The 16,653-nt window shown below is 37.3% G+C and overlaps 1 protein-coding gene across 1 annotated transcript in view; it reads left to right on the top strand.

Annotated features, from left to right (window-relative positions):
- The window catches only part of LOC126092703 (dynein beta chain, ciliary-like), an 863,310-nt gene that overhangs the window by 209,878 nt on the left and 636,779 nt on the right, over window positions 1-16,653 (top strand). Inside the window, 1 exon segment of the mRNA XM_049908426.1 lies at window positions 3,414-3,425. Within this exon segment, the coding sequence (XP_049764383.1) occupies window positions 3,414-3,425 (12 nt within the window).

The raw sequence follows: 16,653 nt of genomic DNA, 5'->3' as shown, positions 1-16,653 counted from the left end.
GAAACTGAGGGTGGAATAGGTGTACTACACCTGTCTGAATATCATATAGTCGCAGGTATGGAAATGGTAAATGTAGGTTGCTATAAGCTTTCAGCATAAGTAAGTAGAGACACTATGGAGAGAGGAGGAGTTGCCCTATACGTTAAAATCAGTCATAGTGTGAAAAATTTGTAAACTTAAAAATTTTGCATAGAGCAATATATAGAAGCATGTGCATGTGAGCTTAAACTAAATAATGGCACTTTCATAATTGTAGCCCTGTATAGGTCCCCATTGGGAAATTTTCAACTATTTTTGAAAAACTTGGATTCTTTGTTGTGCTACCTGTCAGACAAAGGAAAGAAAATCGTTATTTGTGGGGATTTCAATGTAGATTTTCTGAAAGAGTCCTATAGAAAGCTTGACCTTGAAGTATTACTTGGTTCTTTCAATTTGACATCAGTTATTGATTTTCCTACTCAGGTGGTACAGGAAAGCAGCACACTGATAGATAACATTTCCATAGACCAAGATAAATTTAATCAAATAAAAACTGTTCCTCTTAAGAATGGTCTGTCTGATCATGATGCACAGTTAGTTGCAGTATATGATATAGCTCCATACAGTAATGCAAAACAGTCCTCCAAAATAGTGTGTTCCATTAACACTTCAACAGTTCAAAATTTTAGGGAAAGCTTGCAACAGTTAGAAATCGGATGAGGTGTACAGGGAACATGATGCTAATTTAAAATTTAATATTTTTCATGATACCTTTGGGAGTATATTTGAAAACAGTTTCCCTAAGAAAACAGTGAAATATAATTGTAAGAAACCATGTAAAAAGCCATGGCTTACTAAAGGGATAAAGATATCTTGTAAACAGAAAAGGGAAATTTATCTTATAGCTAGGAGGAGTAATGATCCCGAAACAGTGAAACATTATAAAAACTTCTGCACTGTATTAAGAAAAGTTATTAAAAAGTCCAGAAGTATGTGTATTATGTCTGAGATTAGCACACCTGATAATAAAATTAAAACAATTTGGAATATTGTGAAAAGGGAAACAGAGCTACCGAGAGCACAGGAAGACTTTATTTCTGTCAAACACAATGAAAAGTTTCTTAAAAAAAGTCAGAAGTAGAAAACATTTTTACTGATCATTTTTTTGAGTGTTGTGGAGAAAATAGGATCCAGATATTCATTAGAAAATGCAAGACAGTATATGGAAGAGGCAGTACCTATGCAATGTGATAAAATTGAAATTCAACCCTCCTCTCCTACTGAAAGTAGGAAAATAATAAATTCACTCAAAAGTAAAAGCTCACATGGAATTGATGGCATTTACAACAGAGTACTAAAAACTTGTTCCCTACAAATAAGTAGGGCATTTTTCCAGATAGACTGAAATACGCTATTGTTAAACCATTGCATAAAAAATGGGATAGATCTGATGCTAACAACTACCATCCAATCTCACTTTTGACAGCTGTAACCAGAATTCTTGAAAAAGTAATGTATTCAAGAGTAGCATCACATATTTGTAAAAATGAAGTACTAACAAAATGTCAATCTGGTTTTCAGAAAGGCTTTTCAACAGAAAATGCTGTATATATGCTTCCACTGATCAAATATGAAATGCATTGAATAACCAAACATCACCCATTAGGATATTTTGTGTTCTCTCAAAGGCTTGTGATTGTGTGAATCATGAAATTCTACTAGATACGCTTAAGTATGTGGTATGAGTGGGACAGTGTACAAATGGTTTAATCCATACTTAACTGGAAGAATGCAGAAGGTTGAAATTAACAATACAGATAGTCTGCAAAAACCAGCAGAGTCCTCTATCTGGGGAGATATCAAGAATGGTGTCCCATAGTGTTCAGTCTTGCGTCCCTTATTGTTCTTAGTATATATTAATGACTTGCCACTCTATATTCATGAAGATGTAAATCTAGTTCTTTTTGCTGATGATACAAATATAGTAATCACACCCAAGAAGCAAGAATCAACTGAGGAAATTGCAAATAATGTCTTTCAGGAAATTATCAAGTGGTTCTCTACAGATGGACTCTCACAAAATTTTGAGAAAACGTAATTTATACAATTCTGTACAGTAAATGGCATAACACCATTGATAAAGATAGACTATGAACAGAAGTCTGTTGCTAAGGCAGAATACTCAAAATTTCTGGGTGTGTGCATTGATGAGAAATTGAATTAGAAGAAACACATCGATGATCTGCTGAAATGGTTAGTTTCAGCTACTTATGCTATTAGGGTTACTGCATGCTGTAGTCTCTATAGCAGCACAGTTAGCTACTCGGTTGATGGAGATACGCTAAGTCTGTTATCTAATGTTGCCATCTGTTGCATCCTTGTCCTCCTATAATAATGTGGAATCTTCTGTGTGAGCGGTCCAATGCTGTTGCTCGAGCAGCACATAATCATTGACAAACATACACCACAGAAAACTGATGGACCATGCAGGGTGACTTGTGCACCTACAATACCCTTGGTCTCAATAACAATATTGTCTATTGCCTTATGCACTATGGGGTGGGTACGCCTTCACCTCCAAAAATAATGTGGCATCTTCTGTGTGAGTGGTCCAATGCTGTTGCTCGAGCGGATGCACGAAGACTGATACCTTCTTAAGAAAATCATTACTTATATATACAAAACTATTGCATCCTTGAGCCCCTGGTTCACAATGTACACTTAGTGGTTCTCGGCTGCTGCTACCAATCAGAAATTTTCTAAGTCCGGATCCTGGGTATTACCCCAGACACATGCTGTAGTCTCTATAGCAGCATGCATTCTCACATGTGTGTTTGTAAACACTGAGCAATAAGTGGTTATGTAATCACTGAGGTCAACGCTCACACAGAGTGCATCCCAGAATGCTCCAGAGAGCTACAAAACTAAGAAGAATCACTTCTCAGCTTTTGACAAGATCAGTGTGTATTATATAATACAAGGCCACTCTCTTTAAAACAGGGGCACCTCATTCAGTGTACAACAATGTGTAGAATTGTAACCATGGAAAATATAAATCAGGATGGCTGGGTGAAGACTGGAGCCTCCAAGCTCCCAAATACAAGGCCACTCTATTTAAAACAGGGTACCTCATTCAGTTTATATGTAGTGTATGACAATGTGTTACAAATGAGTTATTTCATACCTTTCATTGACTTCACACTCCCAGCCATTGCATTCACCAAACACACTATAGAGGTGTTGTTTCACAGCACTACAAGTGCTGTTAGCTGACATCAGGACCATTTATGTGTACTGCAGCTTCCTATTTGCTAGCATGAAAAACTGAGTCAGCATCCTTCTATAATGAGTGACATGCTGAACTCAGAAAGAGGTTAAGGTTGTAATATTATACATGGCTAGCTTTGCTGTTGGGTATTTCCAGAAAAGAGAAGAAAAAAAATATAGTGTGAAAGTGTTATGTAAAATCATATGTGTTTTATTGTTGTTATTACTATTTATTTGTGTTACATTTGTACCAAACCCCCGATTCATTGACTGACATGTTTATTCATCTGTATAACAATACAAATTGTTGGATGTCATCAATTGTGTCTTATAAACCAAAACACACATGGGTTCTTACAATGTTTACAAATCAATTCTTAACATTTTTACAGGTCAATCCTTACAATATTTATAATTATGCCTTATAATATCACTTTATATAGGCCTATGTGGTATTTGTGTCTACTAAATAGCTATCTACAGTTAATCTAAATACTCATTTACTTTGTAACAACTTTTACTTATCGAATATGTTTTTAGCATTTGGCTAAAGAGGTGATGTTCATTTACATCTTTTATTTCCTGTGGCAGCCTGTTGTACAGTTTTAGGCCAATTATGTAGCATACTGTTCTGTGTTTTGGACTTGTTTTTCCTGTTTAGGTATAAGCAGTGGCTGGATCTAGTTTCATAGTCTTGTATTGAGCTGTTTGCGGCATACAGGTAAATATTTTTCCTAACATACATTACTGTCTGGAAAATGTATCCACATGGGACAGTCAAAATTTCTAGTTTTTTGAATAAATCAGTACAATTTCCCACATAGCTGCTATTTGTTATTATCCATATTGCTCTTTTCTGTTCGTTGAAGACAAACTGAATATTCCTATCACTTTTTACCCAAAACACTATTTCATAAGTGAGGATTGAGTGTATGTATCCAAAAAACGTCATTTTGAGGCATGAAATATTACACACTGGTGCAAGTATTCATATAGCTGTGGATAGTATCTTTGTTAAAGCTTTTACATGTTCTCTCAATTTCAACTGACAATCTACCTTCAACCCCAAAAGTTTGGTATCCATAACACATTCTATTATATCATCATTAATTGTTAATTTACCATCATTGTGTCTTTTTTTCAACTGGAAGTACATACAATTAGTTTTCTTTATGTTAAAAGTTACTTTATTTTTCAGTGGCCACTTGTGAACATCTTTGATGGCTGCATTTGCCTTTTATGTTGGAGTTTTGGCTGTGATCCCTATGTTTCTGTCATCAGCAAATAGTATTTTTTCCCCACATCTGATACTCTGCCGAATATCATTAATGTAAATAAGAAAAAGGGTTGGGCCTAATATACTACCTTGTGGGATGCCTAGTTTAATATTTTTTGGATCTGATAAGTGCTTTACTAGAAATCCTTCTGAAGTATGTGAAGTATCAGTATGCTGCATCCAATTTTTGAGGCACGACTTAAACCACTTCTTAACCACATCTCTTATTCCTAGCAACTCTAATTTATGTGATAAAATTATGTGGTCCACTGTATCAAATGCCTACTTTCGCTTGTTTTAGGTGCTCGGGAAAACAGCCAGATTTGAATGATTCATTCATTGTTTTGGTTAATGGAGCTATTACAGAATTTGCACATTTTTTAAGGACACAAGCTGGGATTTCATCTAGACCAGTTGATTTTTTATTTTTTAATTGATGTATAACTTGTGTGACTTCTTTCTCAGTTGCTGGTTAAAGTGCCATTGAGTTTGGTGGACAGTTCTGGGTGGTTAAGACATATGTGACTGGAAAGTTCTGTTTTAATTTCTTAGCAATGCTGTTGAAGTACACATTTACAAAGTTAGCTATTTCTGTTGGGTGGTTCCTTTGTCTATTTTAGTTCTTAATGTGTGAAATCACAGGTTTTTGCCCTGTGTTTGCTGTTTCCTGTTTGATAATATCCCAGGCTTCTTTGCTTTTGTTTTCTGGCTGCAGTAGTATTTTATGGTTTGTGAGTTTTTTAGCAGCTAGTAGTACCTTTCTGTAGATTCTCTTGTAGTTTTTTTAAAAATTGCTAAAAGGCTGGGTTAGTCAGTCTATTTTTGAATGAAGTGAGATATGTAAGAGTTTCAGAGGGTTGTTTGATACCTTTGGTTATCCACATATTTTTTTCTGATGTTGCAATGCTATGCAAAGTTTTGGGGTACATCCTCAAATTTTAGTATAAAATGGACATGAAACTATTAAACATTTTGTTCACATTCGTTTCTGCAATGACTTCCTCCCATCCTTCATATTGTATCTAGGGTGAAAATTCATGCAGGTTTGACTTTCAGAAGAGTCTTTTGTTTACTTTTAATTTAGGGGGATTTTCTACACAAAAATTTGCTTTTAATATCTGATACAAATAATCTGATAAGCTTAGATCTTGAAAATGTATACAGCATTTTTTCCTGTCTGTATCTGTTGCTACTGAGTCTATCAACGTAGAAGATTGATTGGTTACTCTATTAGGACAGTTTACAAGTGGTGAACTCATGCCATAACTGTACAAAACTTTTAAACAAGCATGGCTGACTGACATCATCTGGCTTCATTGTATTGATACTGAGGTCCCCACAGATGACTGTGCTTGTTTTTGACCGAGATACTTTAGCTAGTATCTGATTTAGTTTTGAGAAAAAAATATCCACATCACCACTCAGTGATCGGTACACATAAATTGCCATTAATTTTTGTGACATGCTGTGTTCTGTTAGTTCAATAGCTGCAAATTCAAAACACTTAATGCAGTAAGGTCATTTCTGTCTTTAAATGAAATGCCTCTCATCACATAAATACATGAACCCCCACCTTTCAAGGAGAGTCTACTGTAGAAATAAGCAAATTCATATGAGGCTAAGGCTAAATATGAGATTTCATTCCTTTTGCACCAGTGTTCTATAAGACACACAACTCAGCTGTCTAGTGTTTGTAAATTTAGTTCTAGTTGCTGAACTTTGTTTGTTATGGATTGTATATTATAGCGAAGTACTGTTAAACATTTAGTTGTATGTTAAAAAAATCTTTCAGATGGTGTGAAGGCACTGTTTTCCACCTGCTTGCTATATTGTGCATTTCACTTGCTGTTGTTTCCTTTTCTTCTGATGGAGTTGCTCCTGAGTCATCTATCGCTGTTGTCGCTGGTTGTGTATATGTATATGTTATGACCATTTCCTTTGCCTCTGTAGACATTGGTTCTATGTCTTTTATTGCTGCTGTTGCTGGTATTGTTACAAATGGTTTCCTGTTGACACTTACTTCTATATCTGATCCTTCTCTATGTTCTAGCACTGCTTCAGCTGGGCTCATTAGGCAGGCAGGGTTTTTCATGACACTGACAGCCTTGCTTGTGCAAGATACTTTGCAGATCTCTTTTGCTGTTGGCACTGAAATTGTCACATTTCTCACTTCTATAAGAAACACTATTCTGTGTTGTCTAATTCAACATATCAGATATAACGCTTAACAGATACTTTTTAAATTAGTTTGTTTTAGTAATCCCTTTAATCTCCTTTAACAATTTATTGTACGGTTTTATTCTGTGGGAGGAAATGCTGTTCTGAGTTTATATTTGCTCTTTCTTGGTTTATATAAGTTCAGTCTAGATCTTCTTCCATGGTCATGGACAGACCAGTTAGTGCAGTCATCATCAGTGTTATTCTTGACATGTACAACTGATTTGTAAATGTACTGACATGATTTTTACAGTCATTATCAATGTTATTTTTGATGTGCATAACTGACTGATGAATGTACTCATATGGTGCATTAAAAACCCAAGTGTTTTGAACAGACCTTTAAACATATGAGCCTAACTGTATGAAGTACAGGATGAAACAAATACAAGTGATGGGATAGAAGGAGATGAAAGAAATAACACCATAACAGTGGAAATAAAAAGTGAAGATCTGAGATGTTGAATGTAAAGAAAGCTGTATCAGAAATGAAAAATTGCAAAGCTTCTGGAGTAGATGTCATCACAGTGACATTGGTCAAAGCTGTGGGACTTAGCAGAATTCAGTGACTGTATAGATTAATGTCATATGGACATACGGAAAGGTGCTTGATGATGGGAAAAGGGCAATTATTGCACCTAGTGCCAGTGGCCTTGCTACAGTGGTAAAACCAGTTCCTGTCAGACACCGAAGTTAAGCACTGTTGGCCATGGCTAGCACTTGGATGGGTGACCGTGCGGTCTGCCAAGCGCTGTTGGCAAGCAGGAGACATTCAGCCCTTGTGAGGTCAATTGAGGAGCTACTTGATCGGGAAGTAGCAGCTATGGTCACAAAAGCTGACAACGGCTGGGAGAGCCATGTACTGACTACATGCCCCACCATACCCGCATCCAATGACGTCTGCAGGTTGAGGATGACATGGCGGTCAGTTGGTACCATTGGATCTTCAAGGCCTGTTTGAGTGGACTTTCCTTTTTTAGTTTTAAAGAAGCGCAACAAGGCGTTCTGTGAGAATTATAGAGAAATAGCACTACTCTGCAACTGCATGGAAATTTATAAAAAATTATATTACAGAAAATCAGGAATAAGATACAAATACAGTTAAGAGAATAACAGTAATGATTTTGACCTGGAGGACCAGGGATGATTCAGGGGGAGTGTGAGTGGACCAAAGTCATCTTGAAGTGTGAATTGAGTAAGGCAAAGTTCAGTATTGGTTTTGGGTCATGTCTGATTGGTAGGGTTGTTGTCTAAAAACTATTTCCACTGTAGAAACTGGGAGAAGGAGAGAAATTCTTTAACAAGTCTGGCATGATTGCATTTGGGAGTGGAGCAAATGGTGAGGCCATTGGAAACATCTATTTCCATGGGACTGAGACTTTTGGAGGACAGGTTCATAACTAGGTTGCAGATCCGTTTAGGCTCTGGGTTCTGCATGTTGGCAGGAGTGAGTTACTGAGAGTGTGACAGTTGTATGTTTGTAAGGGAGGTTTTAGTGGCTATGAGGGGATGTGGATGAATAAACTGGATAATTTTTTGAGGTGGAATTGTGCATGCTGGTCTAGTTTCTAGAGTGCAGGTATATCAATCTGGGAGATAGGATACAGGAATTTAGGGCTGCATAGCGTACAGGTGTTATGAATGGAGCAGAGGTACTGCAATAAGTCTTGAGCTTGATTTATATGGTTTTGCAGGACTATAGTTGAGTTAACATAAAAAAATTCCTGAGAGCTAGGTGCTCTGTTGCCAGCTTTAAGCTGTGTACTAATAATTGCTACAGGCAAAAGCAGTAGTCATTCATATGACTGAATAATAATGAGGTGTTGCTATAGAGACATCCACAAAATTGCGTTATGTGATTGGTTGAGATAGGCATGCAAAACTGCAACATCCAGCCAAGTGCAGCTTCAGGGATTTTCTTACGCCAGCGTGACCATAGGTTTGTTAAGACTATGGAATGACTGAACTTCGGCAGAGGTCATTGTGGAAGGATGGGTGGCAGCCAGAGATTTAATTTGATGGTCAGGCCATATGGAGAGATTCCATGAACAAAGTGCCAATGCAAGGACAGGACATTATGTGGGACTATGTTTTGGCTATTGATATGGAAACTTTTCATGCATTTGTACCAATGGAAGGTGAAACGTTCCACAGAAGGACACAAAAACTATACAGCAATAGCTTAAAAACTCACAAAAGATGAAAACAGATGAAGTACAGTAAAAATACGGATGTAACTAAATGAAGTATAATCAGAAACTGAGATTAAAACAAAATAAGATTGATCTGAAAATGGGATGAAATAAAAACCTAGTAGATGTAAAAATAAACAATAAAAATAATTATGTGCAGTGTAGACTGGTGGGTAGCGATATTATGGGTGAAGGAAATCAGTGGGATCAGTTTGAAGTTCCAGGAATATTTAATTTGGCAGGCAGAACATGCAGCACAGGTCACTTGATCTACAGTCCATGCGTGCATGTTCCCATGTGTTGTGTGTGGGAAGGGACAGTTGCTACATGCTAGCTTGGACATCACTAACTCAAAGAGAGCTTTGTGGATGCATGAAGACTAAGCAGTTCACAAAGTGACCAGGAAACATCGAAAGAAGAGAATGGACACTGAGTAATGATATGTGACAGAGAACAATAAGAAATAGACCAGCACTGAGTTGTAGGATGGAAGAGAAAACCTCTAGGCTAAATCAAACAATGGATAATCTGGTATAGAATAACAACAATGTGAACTAGGATAGTTTGCAACTCACTCCACAGAGAGGCGTTGAGTGACAGACTTTAAAAGTACATTTAAATGTGTCTGTCTACCAGTCAATGCCAAGCATGAATATATTACATTATGTTGTTTATTTCAGCCCATTCACATAAGAAATGCAGGTCTTATGTCACAAACAACTGGGATTATTGAAAAGAGTAAAGTCTTTCATGTTTCACCTAATTTGCAATACTAACTTGAAATTTATATGTTGGCATTGTGTAGACACTTGTAGATAATTTGTTGAAGTGGACAAGACCAAGATATTTGTAAATTGTGTGTCTTTCCAACCTTAGCATATGGCATGTTAACTGTACACCATTTCATGTGTTATGGTCATGGATTAATCTTCTCAGGTTATATTTAAGGTTTTCGTGGTTATTTGACATTGTCAAATTGGAAATCAGGCAATTTGTTATGTTAAACATGTGGATAAAAACCCTCGGTCAATATAACTAAAACTCCTAATTTCTGCTCATTGATGAGCCATCTTCAGATCAATAAAATTACTTAAGTCCATCCATATCAGCCACCAGGCATTACTCACCATAACAATCTGTTGAACTGAATTTCTCTTGTTGTCATGTACACACTGCATTAGGTTGTCATGGTTATGTTATACATTCTACATACTACCTCATTCCTCACACACAGAACCAACTTTATCCTAACACATACCTACTTTTCCTTTGAAGGGAAGGTAACAAACAAACCCACATGGCACCCTCCTATTCCAAACTCTTTATGGACCAGCTAGAGAAAACCTTCCTAGCTTCCCAAAATCCCAAACTCCTGGTCTGGTTCAGGTTCATTGATGATGTCTTTATGACCTGGGCTCAGGGCCAAAACACCGTATCCTCATTCCTTCACAATCTCAACTGCTTCCCTTGCATTTGCTTCACCTGCTCCTCCTCAATCCAGCGTGCCATCACATCTCTGTCCACATTAAACTCACCAGCCACCAACATTTCCAGCATTTTGACAGCTGCTATGCCTTTCACAAGAAAAAAAATCCCCTCCGCCACCAACATTTCTGAAAGGTGCAGAAGGGAGTTACCCTTACAACTCATTCACCACTCGCAAAATTATCCGTGTCTCAATCTGTGGTAACCTACTGTCCCCACATCTACCACCCAACAGTTTCTGCCCCCTCTGTCCTATCACCTGTTCCCTTCTCAAATCCCTCACCTTTATTGTGTGGTGCCTTCTGCCAGTGCACGCATCTGTCCTTTTCCCTACCTTGGTCCTCTCCATTTCCAAACACCCCCCCCCCTTCCCTCCATCCCCTGCCGCCCCCCCCCCCCCCCAGTCTTTTACCTGACAGTCTTGTCAAACCATCGCCCCTGCACTCCCTGCCAGACTGCACTCTCCCACCCAAGATTGCTATTCACATGACAGCCGCATTCTGGTCAGAGCTGCTAGTGGTAACTGTTGTGTGCATTAGGTGTGCTTGCTTGCATTGTGTGTGTGTGTGTGTGTGTGTGTGTGTGTGTGTGTGTGTGTGCGTTTTCCTTGCTGAAGAAGGCTTTCACGAAAAGCTATGTGTAATAGTTGTTGTTGATATTTTAGCTTGGAGTTCCCATTAAATTATATTATAATATTCTTACTGTGCTTAGATTTTGGTTGATTCATCTGCATTCAGTATTTTTATCCTGTTTTATTGAGTTCATCTGATGTAGCTTTGAGTCATTAATCAGTCTTATAGCACTTCCATGTTCAGTACAGCTTCACCTTACTTCACTGACAAGAGCTATAGCCACTTATGATTAGAAGTGCATAATAAAGTTGGATTGTTGGTCTGTGCTCTTTTACTTTACTGCTAGAGGTGCACTTTATTTTTCCAAGTGATAATCAAAATGACCAACTCTTGTATTTACTTATTTTAATACTAGTAATATTAAATTAAAGTGACTGCTGATTTTTGCACTTTGATAGCAATTTTGTGTCTGTCAGTTTAAAATGTAGAATAAATGCAGCACACTTCGAGCCACAAGAACTGCTTATAACTTAGAGACAAATGAGGTCCTTGGCAGACAAAGCACCTAGAACGGATGGTAGTAGTAAAAATGAATGAAAGCCACCACTCCTAGTTTTCCTAATCATTGGTTTCTGTTTGTAACAAGTTGAAAGGAAATGTGGTATCCATCTTGCATAAAAAAGTGATTCTTTGTTAGCACACCTGCTTTGATAACTTGTTTCCTTGCTAAATTAATGTGAGACCAACAAATGAAGGAGCAAGAGATGACTAGTTTAGCTTCAGGTTTAAAGTGTACTGTGGGACCCCATTAATTTGTCTGCTTCATCACTAAAACTATCCTCTTAATGGGCAAATATATCTACATTTACATCTACATCAATACTTTGCAACCCACTGTGAAGTATATGTAGTGGTATGTATTAGGGCTTCTTCCTGTTCCATTCACATATGGAACAAAGGAAGAGTAGTTGTTCAAATTCCTGTGTGCACAATGTAATTTGTCTAATGTTGTCCTTGTGATTTCTATTGGAGAGACACATAAGTGATTGGAGTATATTCCTAAATTCATCACATAAAACTGGTTCCTGAAATTTTGTAAGTAGGCATTCCCAGGATGGTTTGTGGCTTTCTTCAAGAATCAGTCAGTTCAGTTTCTTCATCATCATCATCATCATCATCTCCATGACACACTGCCATAGGTCAGAAAAATGCTACACATCTTTGTACATGTTCAGTATCTCCTATTTGGATTGTGTGCAGTGTCCTAAAGGTACAACATGAATAGCAAGAGTTCCAACATGCTTTGAAATTACTTCTGCATCTGTCAATGACTTCCAGCCAAGATAACATGCATTGTCGTACATACCAAGTACTCAATCCAGTCACAGAGTTTGCTTGGTACCCCACATGACTGTATTTTTTGTTATAAGCATATGTCTCGTACTGAGTCAAATGACTTTCTGAAGCCAGGAAAAACTGTATCTATATGTGTTTAGGGCTGTCTTGGTCTATGGCTTTCAGAATGGCATTGATATGGCTTTCAGAGTGGCATGTGAAAAGAGCTGGAGTTAGATTTCACACGGCCAGTGTTCAAAACTCATGCTCGTTGGCATGGAGGAGGTCAGTGTATTAGAGATACATTGTTCCTTTTGTGCTCAGAATATATTCTAGATTCTGGAATAAATGGACGTTAAGACTATTGGACAGTAGTTTTGTGGGTTCCATTTGCTTCCCTTCTTGTAGATCGATGTGACCTGCGTTTTGTCCAACTACCAACCACAGTTTTTGTTCAAGGTACCTACAGTATATTATGGTTAAAAAAGGAGCTAACTTCTATGTACGTTTTATACAGAATGTAATAGGGTCTGTTGGGGAAGGTTCATTTAGTTTTAGTTATTTCAATTGTTTATCAACATCACTGGCAGTAATATATATATTTGTAGTGGTGTGAGGATTAGATTGATACAATACTCCTGGATTTTACTTTGTAAGGAAACATTTGGAAACTGAGTTCAGCATTTTTACTTTTAATTTGCTATCCCCAATTTTGGTTCATATATTGTCTGCAGGTGTCTGAACACTAACTTTAATACCACCAACAGTCTTTAGATGTGACCAGAATTTCTTTGGCATTTGTTAGAAGTCTTTCAGTAATATACTGCTGTGCTAATCGTAGAAGGCTGCATTCATTGCCCTTGTGAGAGTGCAGTGCCCTTCAGTCAGCCTTTTCTTGTCTATAGCCCAATGCTTTGTTTCATGCCTATTACACATTAGTCTCAATTTCTTTATAAGCGACTTTGCAGTGACTGTATACCACGAGTGGTCCCTCCCATCTGTAAGTGTTCTACTGGTGACAAGAGCATGGTCACTCTTCTTCTGTACCTGAGCCAGAGTTCTTCTCTGTGCTCTTGTCCAGCACTACATGTTTCAAGTTCCTCATCAAGATATGACACAAGTGCTGAACATGTAAATCCTTCTACATGTTTCAGTTGCCCTTTATATTTTGATAATCACTGTTGCTACAAATGCCTCATGGTCATTGATACCAGTAAACATATAAATCCTTCTACATGTTTCAGTTGCCCTTTATATTTTGACAATCACTGTTGCTACAAATGCCTCATGGCCACTGGTACCAGTTTCGATGTGGATATCCTTAAAGAGGGTCAAGTCTACATGTCACCATTAGATCCAGTATATTTGTTTCTTGAGTGGTCTTCTAGACTATCTGTTCTACATTAAGAGAAGTCATTTAGATACATCTCATAGTTTTCATTCTCTGCCATGCACTGTCCACTGGCACTCTCGGTTATAACACTTACACTTATACTTCTGGGTCGTACAGGTGTCATCATTCTGGACTGGACAGAGAGTTGCTTAATCTAAAAAAAACTTGTGTGTACCCCATATGCAGACAGCTACCCGTGTAGCAGCTTCAGTGTAATGCACATCTGACCCATTTAGGTGGATCCTACAGTTCACAATCCTATGATGCAAGCCTGGGAAGTCACTGCCTAGCTTGTCACAGGACCTTTGGAGACTCTGCTTCAAGTCTTGTGATGACACTCCTTGCTTTATTTCTTTGTTTGTTGTCCTCGGTGTTGATGTAGTGGCTGAAAAAATAGGGGATGGAAGTGCAGTACTGTCTACTGTAAATGATGTAGCCGACAGGTGCACATTTGCGTTTCACAGTCTTTTACTTTCCACAGTCCCCCATATACATAGCTAATGCAGCCAGTGCACTATTGTTTAACTTTCAATAAGCCTCATTAATAGGTTGCAGGTGAACATCCATATACTGCTACAGTAGTTTACTGTTGAACACCTACGAGCAGTAAATACTTGGCCTAATTGTGTAACACTTATTTCACAGTTAAGTTGAAGCATTATTGTTGTTCTAACCAACACAGGTTCCTCATCTGAAACTCGGCCATTGACTGACTGACTTGGGACCAAAAATCGGGCCCTTATACATCCTCACAATAATAGGTGCCGAAACTACACATTGTTTGAAGTCAAATTTACAGAAATTACAATTAAAACTTTACTCATTAAATTTACTGAATACATTGAAAAATTCGTTCCTTTTAACAGTTTCTTCCACTACAAGGTTTAAGCTGAGTCATTTATCTAAATCATGAAATTAACAAATATCATTATGCGAACAATAACTTGGACAAACTATTAATTACTTTGGAATTAGAGCCGGCTTTGTTAACATGTTTTCGAATAGAGCCAAATAGAACCTTTCAGAATACTGTTAGCTGTTCCTCCTAATGTTTATAATTAGTACAGAATTTATATTTGTTTATGTCAACAATAGAATTTAAGTTACAAAACAACTGCTGATTTCACCATATAATGAAAGATACTAACTAATAACAGTCAAAATAAATTAGGAAATCAATTACATACATAAAACTGCACAAAATTAGATCTGGTGTTATATTCTTTAAAAACGGAGGACTAACCTTTCTCTTTTATGGAAATACAATTATACTCACGTATGTTAATGGTAATTAGTTAAACATGAAAAAACAAATTTAAGGAGGCAGATGGCAAAACAAGAGTGGTAGTAAAAATATCCCAGCTTGCTTTGTGACAGTGTTCCACTCATCCCAAAATCAGAGGCCTTGATCAGTTCTGGGGACAATGCAGCAATTTGTGAGCTTTATTGAAACTTCATGGGCAAAGGTGGCTTCTCAATCTCCTTTGACAGTCACTGGAATGATTCAAGTATGACCTTGGAGCTCAGATGACAGACACCATTTTTATCAATGTGTGTCACAATCAGCACTCACATATAATCAGCAGTTGGTTGCAAGCTGTTCCATCAGTGGTTGCTGGAACAGCCTCTTCAATATGTTAAGAATTACGCCCCCAGGTGTTCACACTGAGTGCACCTGGTGTTCCTACCCATCCCTGGCTACCTTTTCCCAATAGGCTACCATTATTTACCATATTTTTGAACAGCCAACAAGAAATATAATCTGCCCTTTTGCATTTATCTCTCTTTTACACAGGAGTCAGCACATTTCTCAACAGGTGAAGTGAGCCTCTCTGGCTCAGTTCGGTTTCAGTGGAAGACTGTGCTTCAAATTTGTTGTTAGAGAGATAGATGTACACACTGAGTCTGTCTGGTTCCTATTTCTGCTATGCAAGGTACTTAGTCCTATCACTGACACGCCACTCATAGTAAAATGGACAAGAAATCCTGTACTCCGTATAGAGGATATAGTACCAGAGTAGTTGAGAATTTCCAGCCTCTTATAAATACCAATGAACTCATCCCACATCCAAGAACAGCATTTGCAGTGGGGCTTCATCGGGGCTGGTGCAATGTTTTACAGGACAGTAAACAAATAACTGTAAACTGTCTGATTCTCTTTTAATTTCTGGATCTGTTAAGCTGAAAGTATTACCAGTTTTCCTTAAAAACTGAAGCAATCGACACACAAAACAATATTTCTATTAAGACACACAAAAACTTGAGAGACTAGGTATAATTTACTGCATTTTTTGAGGTTATAGTCACCAAAAATTTCGAAAATAGTGTTAAATTATGATAAATGCAGAAAATATACACTCCAGTTAAGAGAGAAGACTAAATTCACTACAACATAGTACAACATGTTAGTTATAATATGTGCCATAATAAGTGTAAAATATGATAAATGCCAATTTATGATGAAATATGTTATACAGAATATTTGCAACTCCTAAAAATTCTCAAAAATTTACATTTATTCACGAAGATATACAGTGAAATTTGACATTTAAGATTTTATTGAACGGGAATGCTCTTGATAAAATTATATAAAACACATATTTAGTTTAAAAAGTGTTATACTAGAAAATACAGGGTGGTCAGAAAGTCACTTTACACTTGAACTAAATGTAACAGTGTCATATCCACATCTAGATCTATATCTATACTCTCCATTATGAAGCACATGGCAAATGGTAACATCCCATTACCGGTAATTAGAGTTTCTTCCCATTTCGTTCAAGTACTGAGCACGGAAAAAATGACATTTAAATACCTCTGTTTGTGCTGTAATTAACATAAACTTGTCCTTATGTGAGCAATAAGTAGGGGTTATAGTACATTGCATCATTCCAGTGGCTCATTTAAAGCCGGTTCCTGAACTCTTGTAAGTAGGCT

Source organism: Schistocerca cancellata, chromosome 7, assembly GCF_023864275.1.
Source record: "Schistocerca cancellata isolate TAMUIC-IGC-003103 chromosome 7, iqSchCanc2.1, whole genome shotgun sequence".
Taxonomy (NCBI): domain Eukaryota; kingdom Metazoa; phylum Arthropoda; class Insecta; order Orthoptera; family Acrididae; genus Schistocerca; species Schistocerca cancellata.
Note: the sequence above shows the minus strand (reverse complement) of the source record. Positions and strands in the feature narration are given on the sequence as shown.